The sequence below is a fragment of the Gadus chalcogrammus genome, chromosome 8 (assembly GCF_026213295.1).
Source record: "Gadus chalcogrammus isolate NIFS_2021 chromosome 8, NIFS_Gcha_1.0, whole genome shotgun sequence".
NCBI classification, from domain to species: domain Eukaryota; kingdom Metazoa; phylum Chordata; class Actinopteri; order Gadiformes; family Gadidae; genus Gadus; species Gadus chalcogrammus.
In genome coordinates this window covers 26,210,904-26,223,087 of record NC_079419.1, presented here as the reverse complement: position 1 = coordinate 26,223,087, position 12,184 = coordinate 26,210,904, and the positions used below count along the sequence as shown (strand labels likewise).

The following is a 12,184-nucleotide window of genomic DNA, read 5'->3' as shown; positions in this document are numbered from 1 at the left end:
AACCCAGTCACACAGTGAAGTATAAAATGTGTAATAACTACGTTGGTACACAGTATCGCCAAGTTCTCCTATGCCTATAGCGCCGGCCCTGCATTATCCCTTACTTATATGCTATAGACCCTATAGTATCTGTGGTATAAAGGCTGGGACGAATTTCAAATTATAAATATCTGTACACTTTATGTTGAAAGTATAGACCGTCGCGATTCCCATTTAAACGAATGGCGCGGCGATTCGGTCTTCAAAACGAGAGCTGATAAATTGTGAAAAATGAATTAAACTGTAATCGGACAATGCGGTTATGTGAGACCCGCCTAGATAATCTGTGGTATAAAGGCTGGGACGAATTTCGAATTATAAATATGTACAATGCATAACGTTAGCTCTCTGGCTCATTGCTGAGCGGACTAGAATACCTCCCGTTGCCAAGTCGTAGCTAAGGTGCGTCCTATTTACTGGAGGAGTGTGCAACAACGTTTCCGTTGCATAAGAACCTTACGGGAGGGTAATGGTTATTCCAGGTATTAGTCAAACCCCCCGGCGTTACCAGGGAAACAAAGTTGTGGCTTGTGAAAAACTTTAAATTTGGATTGTGAAACGCATGAAAATATGTCTTAATTTATTTTCTTTGGCAAGTGACCGTGGTATAAACGGGATTACTTATTCGCACTCATTTCTCTTTCATCACACTTGAACAGTGCGCAGGCAGACAGACACTAATGTGACGTTACTCCCGATAAAATTTGCCTTAATTAAATAGGCTATTGTTAAAATAGGAAGGGGATAGTGAATTGTGTTTCTACTTACGTGTCTGCTTTTGTCGGAAACTCCCGGCAGGTGAAGCAAAACATCTCGTCCTTTTCCTTGTCATGACGGACCCACGGAAAATTCTCAATCCAACTTATTAAAAAGTTCCTTTGCCTTTTAGTTTCGTATCCCGACGGGGTCTCGTTTTCAGGTGTCTTTCTTTTATTTGCGTTACATTTACCCGGCACTTGGCCAGTTATATAGGAGGACGTTATAGGAGGACGTTTATTTTGTCAATTTAGTATGTGTATTTTCAAAGAAAAGAAATAATTTCCCCGAACGGGCAACTACACGTCACATTTTAGTTGCCCGATCACAGAGTTTACCTGCCCCGGGCAAGCGGGCAACCGTTAATGTCGAGGACTGTGATGACTTCGACAGTCCTGACTTTGTCCCGTCAATCTTCACCTACTCAACCCAGTCCGGCAAAGAGGGCGATACATAAATGGAGCAGTAAATATGATCACCTACGTGTGATTTGTGGTTGACTGATCAACAAGCATGAGTCGACTGAGTATGATTGTTCCCAAGTCACCCAAGAACTGCTGATTGGGATCGATGTTCCTAAGGCAATGGCACCCTGGGAAATAATAAATAGCAAAGGCCTATATGCAGTCAAGACACTGTTTGGATGGGAGGTAAATGGTCCACTCTCTTCTTGCTCTGCTGTCGAACTTGGACCCAGTGTGGTGTTAGCCATTCGAATATCGGTCTCCAATCTCAAGGACCTTCTCGTTATGCAGTATAACCACTAGGGGTGGGAATCTCTTGGCACCTCCCGATTCGATTCCGAATATGAGGTCAACGATTCGATTCTGAAGCGATTATCGATGCATCCCGATGCAACAATTTTTTTATGCACATTTCCATGTGTGATTTTCAAAAATATATATATACATCTGGGTTTGCTACTCAGAGTTTGCTAATCCATTCCTACTTTTGTGATGATCATTAAAGACATCAACAGATGAATTAACTTATCTAATATTTCAGAGAAATATTAGAGAAAGCTTTTGTCACAAATATGACTTTCTATGAACAATGCAATAATCAATGCAGCTTGCATTCTAACACAATATGGAAGCATGCAAAAAATAGGTTTCAGTTTTATTTTATTTCTAATCTTCCTTTTCTATGTCATTAAAGGAAAAGCTGCTCTTGAATTAGAAGGAGTTCTTGTGTCTGGCTGTGAGTTTGCGCTCATGCTATGCGTAGGCTGAATCGCTATTGTGTCAAGACAAATCAGATTGGCCAATACACACTGAAGATAAATTCAATAATTTTAAAATTACAAAAATTATCCCTCTCTGGCGAACAGAATGTTGCAGCAGGCAAAAAAAAAAGAAAGAATCGTTCTAGCGAGAATCATGATGCATCGAAGAATCGATTATTTTTCCCACCCCTTATAACCACGACCTCTGCGAAAAAGTATGTTGAAAAGGAAGAGACATCGGATGAGGATATAAAATTCATGACGATGGCATGCAATTCTTTTGTTCTCAAAAATGGACACTACCAGCTGCCTTTACATTTTCGCAACAAAGACGCAGTGGCCCAACAACGCACTCTAAATCTCCTCAGGAAATTTAAGAGAGATGCAGGATATGCCATCGAGCATAAAAGGTTCATGACTGATGTGCTGGAAAAGGGTTATGCAGAAAAGGTCCCAATGGAACAGCTTCATCGTAGGGCTGTCAAAACGAACTTCGCTATTCGAATATAATTCGAATTTTTAAAAAAGGAGAACATTCGAGTGCGGCAACTAACGTTCGAACTTTTTTTTTTTTTTTTTTTTATCAAATTTTATTGACAAGTCAAGAATTACATTTAACTTTTGCCTAGCAAGGACGCAAATCAAAGTCAACGTCGTGCGTCGTGACGTTCGTTCGGCATTGTATGCTTACAAGATGGTGGGAAGCAGCGCGCGAGCAGACACAGAGATGGAAAGCATAACTTCTAAAAACTTAAAAAGCACCGTGTGGAAAATTGTTCGATTTCCATCGAGAAACGGGAAGAATACATCCAGAGAAACCGTCATTTGCAAATTATGCTGTAAGTCGTTAAAGTACCACTCCACTACGAGCAACATTAGCGCACACCTCCATTCAGTGCATTACTCGGAGTACGCAGAACAGTTAGCGGCTGAGGAAGAGCCACGGTCAAAACAGCCAAGAATAACATCGTAAAATAGCAGTGTGTGTGTATTTGAATGATTGAACATCAGCTTCTTCATTAAACATCATTGCTTGAATATTTCTGGCGTTATATCTTACCTATTTATATAAGTTTTGTATTGATTTGGTAAAACTTGTTGCAAATGTTACATAACAGATTTGGTTGATGCGCCCTCTAGTGGACGCGGGACGTAGGCCTAATAATAAGATGGTATCGGTGTATATAATGATATAATAAAAAAAAAAAATTAAAATATTCGAATATTATTCGAATATTCAACATAAGAAGCATTAGAAATTCGAATATGATTTGAGGGGAGGATTGACAGCCCTACTTCATCGTAAGGATGGGACAGGTCTGGTACATATCTCACCATGGACCCTTCAACAGAAGGGTAAACTAAGAGTTGTGTTTGATTGTGCTGCATCTTTTAAAGACACCTCTCTAAACCAGGAACTCCTCCAAGGACCCAATTTAACAAACACCCTCATAGGAGTCCTCCAGTTCCGCCAAGAACAGATTGCCTTCATGGCAGGCATTGAATCAATGTTCTACCGTGTGCAGGTCCGAGAACATCACAGGGACTTCCTCCGATTTCTATGGTGGCAAGGAGGCGACACCAACCGACCCTTGGAGAACTACAGGATGAATGTCCACCTCTTTGGTGCTGCGTCTTCTCCTAGCATTGCTAATTTCGCTTTAAGGCAAACTACAGAAGACAATTGCCACAGGTACGACAGAGAAGTAACTCAGACAATCAGCAACAACTTCTATGTTGACGACTGCCTCATGTCTACAGCGACAGTGGAAGAAGCCATCAAGGTTTGACCTCAGAGAGGCATGTGCCCAAGGGGGATTCTCATTGACCAAATGGGTCAGTAATAGCCGTGAAGTGCTAACGAGGATTCCATCACAGAGCCAAGCATTTAAGGAACTAGACTTAGACAAGGAGAAATAGCCCATCGAAAGGGCACTTGGGATTGAATGGAACACCGAAAGTGACTCTTTCGCCATCAACGTTGCCATCAAGGATAGGGCCCTTACCAGAAGAGGCATCCATTCTATGGTTAGCTCAATCTATGATCCATTAGGATTCCTTTCTCCTTTCACCCTGAAAGCAAAACAAATACTCCAAGGACTCTGCAAAGTAAATTCAGGATGGGACGAAATTATCCCAGGAGACTTTTCCAGCCAATGGCAGAGATGAATCACCGGACTGAGCAGCTCAGCAGATTTAAAGTGGATAGGTGCATGAAACCTGAGTATTTTGGCCCTATAAGGACTGCAGAGCTCCATCACTTCAGTGATGCAAGTGAAATAGGTTATGGCACTGTCAGCTATCTCAGGGCCACTAACACAGCAGGAAGGGTCTACTTTGTATTTGTTCTGGGAAAATCAAGAGTGACTCCTCTCAGACAGATCACGATACCCAGGCTGTAGCTTACTGCAGCAACACTTGCCGTGAAAGTGGATCGGATGCTGAAGAGGGAGCTACAACAGGAACTTAAGGACTCTGTTTTCTGGACGGATAGCATATCGGTATTGGGATATATCCACAACGAAACAGAAGATACCATACCTTTGTTGCCAACAGAGTTACTGTTACGACCCCTAGGACCCGCCCACTTGAGCTGCTTTGGGGAAAAACAGGGAGGGTATTGCATGCAGGGGGAGGGGAGACAATGCGGTCGGCTCACGGCCGTAACAGTTACATTGATCTGTGAACTATCCCAAGACAACAATGGAGATATGTTAACTCTAAGGACAACCCAGCAGATGACGCTTCACGTGGGTCAAACATAGAGCCATTCTTGAAGTTGTTAAAGGTCCCATGACATGCTATTTTATGTATTCTTTAATATAGGTATTAGTGGGCAACTAACACAGTATTCAAAGACGTTACCTTAATTCAGCCGTGGTGCAGAGTTACAGCCACTCCGAGCCAGTCGCACATTGAGCTTCCCCCAAATGCGCTGTTTCGGTGGGCGTGTCAAGGAGGAGGGTGGGGGTGTGGCCCTGAGCAGCTTGCAGCCACCATGCGCTCTGTTTACAGTGGATGTATCGCAATGGCGAGGCGCACACCCTTTAGCCGTGTTCTGTAAATATTCTAGAACACACGGGAGTCCTGGAGCTCTATATCTAAATATTATCATATAGCCTACACAGATATCTATATCATATAATATATATTATCACGGCCAAAAGCTGTGTGAGCCGATATTATGAATCTCAAACGACCGCGTTGGGTTCTCCGACGTTCCTGGTTCTTCAACGTCCACATCAATGTGAATACACACACTGTAACGCAAGTGTTTCTTGTTGGTTCTTTGACGTGGTCCTTGTATTTCCACAACGAGACTGTCGTGGGGGTTTATCTGAGCCATGGTTGAGAAGGAATTGGGGGAAAGGACTTTGGTTTGACTCGCTGAAGTACATGAACTGCGACATGCCGCCGGTTGCCGCGAGGCACCATCGCCCGGCAGCGCGCGGTTCAGTCGACTTCAGGTTGATGTGAAAGTGGAAGAACCAGAGACGTCGCAGAACCCGACAAAGTCGTTTGTGATTCATAATATCGTCTGGAGGCGCACACAATATGTTTATATGATATAGATATCTATGTATTAGGGCTGGGCGATATGGAAAAAACATATATCACGATATGGATTATTTTATATCACGATAGCGATATATATCACGATATGCCCTCTTGCTCTACTGGATAGGGGTGTACTTAAAAGTGTGATCCATCACGACCTGTACCACAATTACGCAGATTTCAGTTGTTCTCTTTATTTTCAGCATCACAAGAGAAACATGTTCATTCAATTGCTGCACACAAATTAAAAACATGGAACACAGCAGAACACAGTATAATTTACTCTGAAGGGAAAAAAGTGAAGGCTACTGTGTGTGTGTGTGTGTGTGTGTGTGTGTGTGTGTGTGTGTGTGTGTGGTGTGTGTGTGTGTGTGTGTGTGTGTGTGTGTGTGTGAACACAACACACACAGGTGCAGTAGCCTTCACTTTTTTTCCTTCAGAATAAATTATACGTATAGTGCACACACACACAAGTGCAGTAGCCTTCACTTTGGTTTTTCCTTCAGAATAAATTATACTGTGTGTAGAGGTAGTACAGTAACCATCATAGGGCAATTAATACATTCACTTCACTTAAGTGCACACGCTTCAGGTTTGAGACGAGAATGAACAAATAAACAAACAAAAAATAAAAGTGCATCTTTTTTTAAAATCTTAACTCTGCAACATTGTAGTGCAACATGTACAGAGGTTGGACAAAATAACTGAAACACCCGTCATTTTAGTGTGGGAAGTTTCATGGCTCAAATGGACCAGCCTGTTGTCCAATCTTCATTAATTGCACATTGCACCAGTAAGGTGCTCACATTTTGAGCAAAACTGTGCTCTTACACTGCTAATTGAACCTTCAAATTTCACTTTTCCGGTGCAATGTGCAATTAATGAAGATTGGCCAACAGGCTGGTCCTCTTGAGCCATGAAACCTCCCACACTAAAATGACAGGTGTCTCAGTTATTTTGTCCAACCCCTGTCCTGTATAAAAATTGTAAACATCAGGACAGGTTTGAACAGAACTCTGTTTAAAGCATTAGGCCTAATTGAACAAATGTGCAAACATAAAGCACAAACAATACAACACAAACCAACAAACAATTTAAAGAGGTAGAAACATGTCAACATTACAGGTTTAGTGCAAGGAACACCAGTTGGTCTACGGTGTTTGGTTTCAGACAAGACCTCTTGCAAGTTATAATATTTCCACTTGCACTGAATGCCCTTTCCGACGAAGAGCTAGTGGCTGGAATGCATAAATACTTGTTGGCGAGCCTAGCCACAGATGGGAAAGTGACCTCATGCTGCTTCCACCACTCCAGTGGGTCTGCCTCTGAAGCAGGCCCAGGTGCCTGGAGGTACATGGCGACCTCCAGTTCGATGCTTTCTCTGTTGCCCAGGCGGGTGTGGGCGCTGGCTGGAACTGCCTTCTTAAAGTAGCTGGCCAAGGTCTTTTTCTTTGTGGGAGGGTCATCTTCAGCAGCTTGGGAGCCTACTGCTCTTGGATCACTTGCTGGTGGCGCCGTGGCTCCCTCCACCATACCCAGCAGCTCTGTGACAGCTCGGTTCTTCATGTACTCCGCACGGTTTTCCCTCAGGTAAGTTGTCTTGAACCTGGGGTCCACCAGTGTTGCCATGTCGAGGATGTTGTTTGCGGCTGCATCATCGTACTTCTCATTGAGGTATTTCAGCACACCTCCTTTGACTGCTTTGGTGAGCTCCGTTTCCCCTTCTTTTGGGCTGAGGATTTGATCATTGAACAAATGCAGCACCGGCTTGAGAAAGGATACGCTCACATATTTCTCCCCCGACAATGCATCGGTAAATTCAAACAGAGGGCCCAGGGCTTTGTTCAGCGAGTCTAGGATTGACACATCTTGCCAGCTCGGAACCAGATGTCTTGCCTAAGTAAAATAAAAAAATATTGGACACTTTAATAAAGTGAATCTAGGCTGCAAATCTAATCAGCATCCACAATGAGAAAAATCAATGAGCACATCAGTAAACCGTTTATAATCAGTTTTTTTTGAGAAATCGGTTTATTTAAGTGCTCATATAAATGGAATAAAAAGTTTATAACAATCGGTTTATGTCAGTAATCGGTTTATGAGAAGTCCAATTATAACAGGTACGTTTTTGGCTAATAAACTGATTTCTCAAGACATATCAGGTTATTGACATTATAGAATAGTAAGTAGCCAATCACAAGCTTTCAATTCCAGTTTGTTGTCACACACTTGGGTCGTGTAACACATGCAACCAACAGACTGCATGTAATTGACTAACAGTTTATTCTAATAATCTGTATATTCCAATAACCCAATTATTGCGGTAATGTAAACGGGCTCAATCTGTAATGTCCAGTGGCCACATCTCACCTTCTTATCTGCAAGGAGGACCTGTGAAAGGGCTTTCTCCTGCTCCAAGAACCGTGCAACCATCTGCTGGCGGGACCCCCACCTGGTGGGTGTTTCCGTGATTAACTGGTGGTGAGGCAAGCCCAGTGCTGCTTGGGCTTTGGCCAGTTCCCTTCTCCTCTTCCAAGAGTTGGAGAAGGCACTCACCACTCTCTTGCAGACACCCACTGCTCTCTCCACAGCCTGCCTTGTGGATGTTGGGGTGAGGTTTTTTAGAGAATTCTCTGTTGAAATCAAAAGAAAAAGTGATGTAATAACATATTTGACAGCATATTTTTTTCTATAATCATGGATCACTTAAATGAGTTATGGATTGTTTTAAAATTAGATAGTAAGGGTATTATGATATGAATTTAAATTAATTTATTTAAATGTATAAATGTATTGTAATATAAATATATAATATAATAACTATTACAATTCATTGTGTACCATGACAGTCAAAATAATAAATAAAATGGAAAGAATAACTTGTTCAATAATGTTTGCAGGATGACCAAAGAAATTTCAATTCACCAATATTTTTGTTGCTATCCCTTTGCAATATTACTCTAACTCTAAGCCAGGGCTGGGGAACCTTTTTCATTCGAGGGGCCACTACAAATTTCTCCAATGGCCGTAAAAGTCCTTTGAGGGCCGTACTATGAACACAAACCAGGATTGCAGCCACCTTTAAAATAGACCCCACCTTCTCTAGGTCCCATGAATATAACTTAATTGTATTGCAAATGTAATTTCTAAGATTCCTTTACAAAATATGTCAATTTTAATGTTATGCAGCTTCACATGAAATATATGTCAGGGGCCGGAGAAAACATCCTCAAGGCACGTATATGACCCTCGAGACATAGGTTCCCCACCCCTAAGCCATTTTAAAGATTGTTTTACACTTACCGATGGCTAGCTGTAGACGGTGACCAAAGCACTGCAATCGTTCCCACTCATTCAGTTCCATGGCACAGATGTTATTTGATGCATTGTCTGTGGTGACACAGACAAGATTGCCTTCTTCCAGTCCCCATGACTCCAAGGCATCTCTCAGACCTAGACAGACAGACAGATAGAATAAGTAAGAATCACTACAATTGACATAAGACAGCCATAAACACAGATATGCTGTTTTACAATATCTATGAATGATATCTATAAATAATTATGGACCCCTGGCAGTCACGTGACTAGAATTACCTGACGAGACGGAAACCTACAGACATTAGTTCCTAAGTGTATGGAGAGAACTCTAATAGGAAATTCGGAATAAAATACTTGTGCTGTACAATCACACAGTTCATTGGTGTAAGCATATTAGTAAAAACAATAATAGTAAAACTTGCGAAAGCATAAGTGCATAGCAATGTCAGGCTCATACCTTGGGCGAGTATCACTCCCGTATGGTCGTCAGGAAAGTACACAGTCTCAGGGGCGGACTGGGGGAAAAAAGTGGCCGGGAGTTTCTGTCAGACCGTCCCACTCAATAACACGGCGCGCGGCCCACTAGTAGCCGCGTTGCCCACTCAATGGATCGCGCGTATCGAACAGTCAGTGGCCTCTCTGGGAAAATATCCATACACTTAACATTATTTTGGATGATTACAAAGAAATTACATCATATCGGTTATGGTTTGTTTTTTAATAACATTTGGATCCACCAATTTGCCTGGATGGACACAATTTAGTGGAAAATAAAATGATTATTGGCTATTGTAACACTCCAAGGTAGGTATAGTTTGCTAGATGAATAGCTAACTCTTTGCTAGTATCAGATGGTTATACAAGTATAACTACCAAGCCTTAAGGATGAATGGTCAGCAGAGAAAGACCCACACAATAAAGAAACTGGAATCAGTGGGTAGAATTTGTATGAACAATATATTAGAATGAACAGAAACAGAACATACGATGGGGTGTGAACATCAGTGGTATCAGTAGTGTGTCTGCTGGGTGTGTGATTGTTTGTGTGTGTAGGGGGCTGAAGGTGCATAACAAAACAGTAAGTTACATAACAGAAGCCTATACCTAGCAGTCCCAGGTTCTTTAAGGTCATAAATAAATAAATATATATATATGGTTATAAATAAAATAATATATATATATATATGATATAAAAACAGATATCAGTATACTCCATAACTATAACAGTTTTATTATTTTATTACATGAGTAGTTTTTGCAGCAGCTCACTCTTTTTCTGCAACACCGTCAATGATTGTCTCACTGTCCAGCATCTGCAAAACATCTGTTTGAGTAGCCATCAACATAAAGCCTCCAGGTGCTGTTGAGAGAGTGAGCTCCTGAGCCTGTTTTTTATGTATTTCAGGGTTGAAAAAGCTTCGCTCACATGCTACCTGTGTGACAGAGAGGGTAAGCAGGAACCTGTATGCAAGGCCTATGTATGTGGGTAGCATCTGTCCAGGAGGTTGTACTGCTTCAGAACTCGGTAGCAAACAAGATTGGACAGTCCTTGCAAGATGAGCACTTTTGTACACTATCTTCTGCCTCATCTTCAGCATCCTCTGGCCTGGTTCTGTTGTCTTTGTGGTGTATTCAGCAAATACTGATGACTTCAGCCTATCCAATTGTCGTGGCCAGACTTTTGAGGTGTCGGCTTTGTAAAACTCTGGCCTCTTTTGCTCTGTTCATCAAATGGCAGCAACAGTTGCTTACGCTGAAGTAGCGGCCTTCTGGGAAACTTTCCGCCGTAGGATAATACCTGGCTGAAGGTTTTTGGGTCCAGAAGTGGCCAGATCAGCATACAAAGTGCCATTCTTGAGGAAACGTTGGTTGCATGCTTCCTGCGCACTGTGTCCATTATTCTGAATTGTGAACCTCAATCTTGTATGATGCTTCGGCATCTGTCACAGCCTCATCTCGGGACCTCTCTGGTAAGACCAGGCATAGATTTTTTCTCTTCTTCCCCGTTCTCTGTGGCAGAGTGGTCTCCACCTCCAGCTCAGTCTCCTCATCCTCCCCCCAATTTTATAGTTGGCCCACTGGATGAAATTTTGTCGGCTGCTGTCTTGATGCTCTGAAAATCTCTGTCATTTCTTTTCAGCTCTGCTTCTGCAGTCGGCAACCATCCGATGAGCTTCAGGATGGTCCATTCCACTGTTTGAAGATATTTTGAAGACTGGGAAGTGACCTGGAAAATTCGCAGGAAGATCTGAGCTTGTTAGTAATAGTGTTTTCATACTTTAGAAAGCTGGCCGATGTAGTCGGCTGGGCATTACGCGTGCGCCGGGCATTGAGGGTCGCTCGTCTTCTTATGTGCTGAGAGGTGGTTAAGGACATCAAAATACAGGGCCCCGCTGGCTTTCCAAAAGAGCCAAACACCGTCGCAGAGCAGCAGCTTGAGGACCCCCATCACGGTTTTCTCCTATATATGTGATACGTCGTGCTTCTTGGGTCTTGGCTCTCCTTTTCCCAGATGTTCATCCTCTGGTAAGGCTCTCTGAAGAAGACAGCGATGTGGTTTTCATAAGTGAAAAAAGAGAGCCACTTGCCAGCACACACTGTGTTGTGTCTGTCAGCACAAGATTTAATATGTGTGAATAGCACCACACATGGATTTGTGTTGGGCACTTTTCAGAGAGCAATGCAGAGAAGCCTTTATATTGGCCTTGCATATTGGAGGCCCCATCGGTGGAATTCCCAATACACTGCTTCACATCCAGATCCATGGCCACCAGCACGCCATTCACAAGTTGGGCAAAGTACTGCCCAGTGGAAGCCTCACATCTGGTCACAGCAACTAGTCGCTCATGAACAGTGTCTGTCACATACCGTATGACAACAGAGCACTGATCATGGGCTGTGATGTCCTGTGTGGTGTCGATCTGGACCGAGTACATTCCAGATTTCCGGACTTCAGCAGCGATGGCACTTTTCATGAGGCGTTGAATGGTGGTGATGATGTAGTCGATGGTCGTTTTGGATAGGAGAGTGACAAGGGCACCTCTACCTTTTGTTGAACCAGACTGGTGAACTCTTCTTGGCTCTTTTCGTGCGGAGAGTGAGGTGTTTGCCTATGAGACCTAAATACATCATATTTTCCCAGTAAAACTGTTATGTTCCCAAAAAGTACCATGGTCCTATGTATGTGGCCGTCAATCCAGTGTGTATGCCTGCATCGTCTGTGCTGCTCTGGCCTCTGTAGCTCCAAACCTCTTTTGCCGATGATGCTTTTACTTACATCCTATA

General features: G+C 42.7%; 1 protein-coding gene across 2 annotated transcripts; it reads right to left on the bottom strand.

Moving 5' to 3' along the window:
- Nucleotides 1-6,343: 6,343 nt before the first annotated feature.
- Nucleotides 6,344-9,395, bottom strand: LOC130387043 (E3 SUMO-protein ligase ZBED1-like). 2 transcript variants are annotated; one of them, XM_056595975.1, is made up of 4 exons: nucleotides 9,357-9,395; nucleotides 8,882-9,031; nucleotides 7,949-8,211; nucleotides 6,344-7,474 (listed from the first exon to the last, which is right to left on the bottom strand). In XM_056595975.1, the coding sequence occupies exons 2-4, from the start codon at nucleotides 8,940-8,942 to the stop codon at nucleotides 6,698-6,700; spliced, it is 1,101 nt and encodes a 366-aa protein (XP_056451950.1). In that variant the 5' UTR covers nucleotides 8,943-9,031; nucleotides 9,357-9,395; the 3' UTR covers nucleotides 6,344-6,697. The 2 variants fall into 2 exon arrangements, with proteins under 2 accessions (XP_056451950.1, XP_056451951.1); XM_056595976.1 differs by having other exon boundaries at nucleotides 8,882-9,370.
- Nucleotides 9,396-12,184: the final 2,789 nt, after the last annotated feature.

Coding starts and splice junctions, on each gene's coding strand:
- LOC130387043 (XM_056595975.1), bottom strand. CDS start 8,942: ATGGAACTGAATGAGTGGGAACGATTGCAGTGCTTTGGTCACCGTCTA. Junction 8,212..8,881: donor CCGTCTACAGCTAGCCATCG/GTAAGTGTAAAA, acceptor TGATTTCAACAG/AGAATTCTCTAAAAAACCTC. Junction 7,475..7,948: donor TCCTCCTTGCAGATAAGAAG/GTGAGATGTGGC, acceptor TATTTTACTTAG/GCAAGACATCTGGTTCCGAG.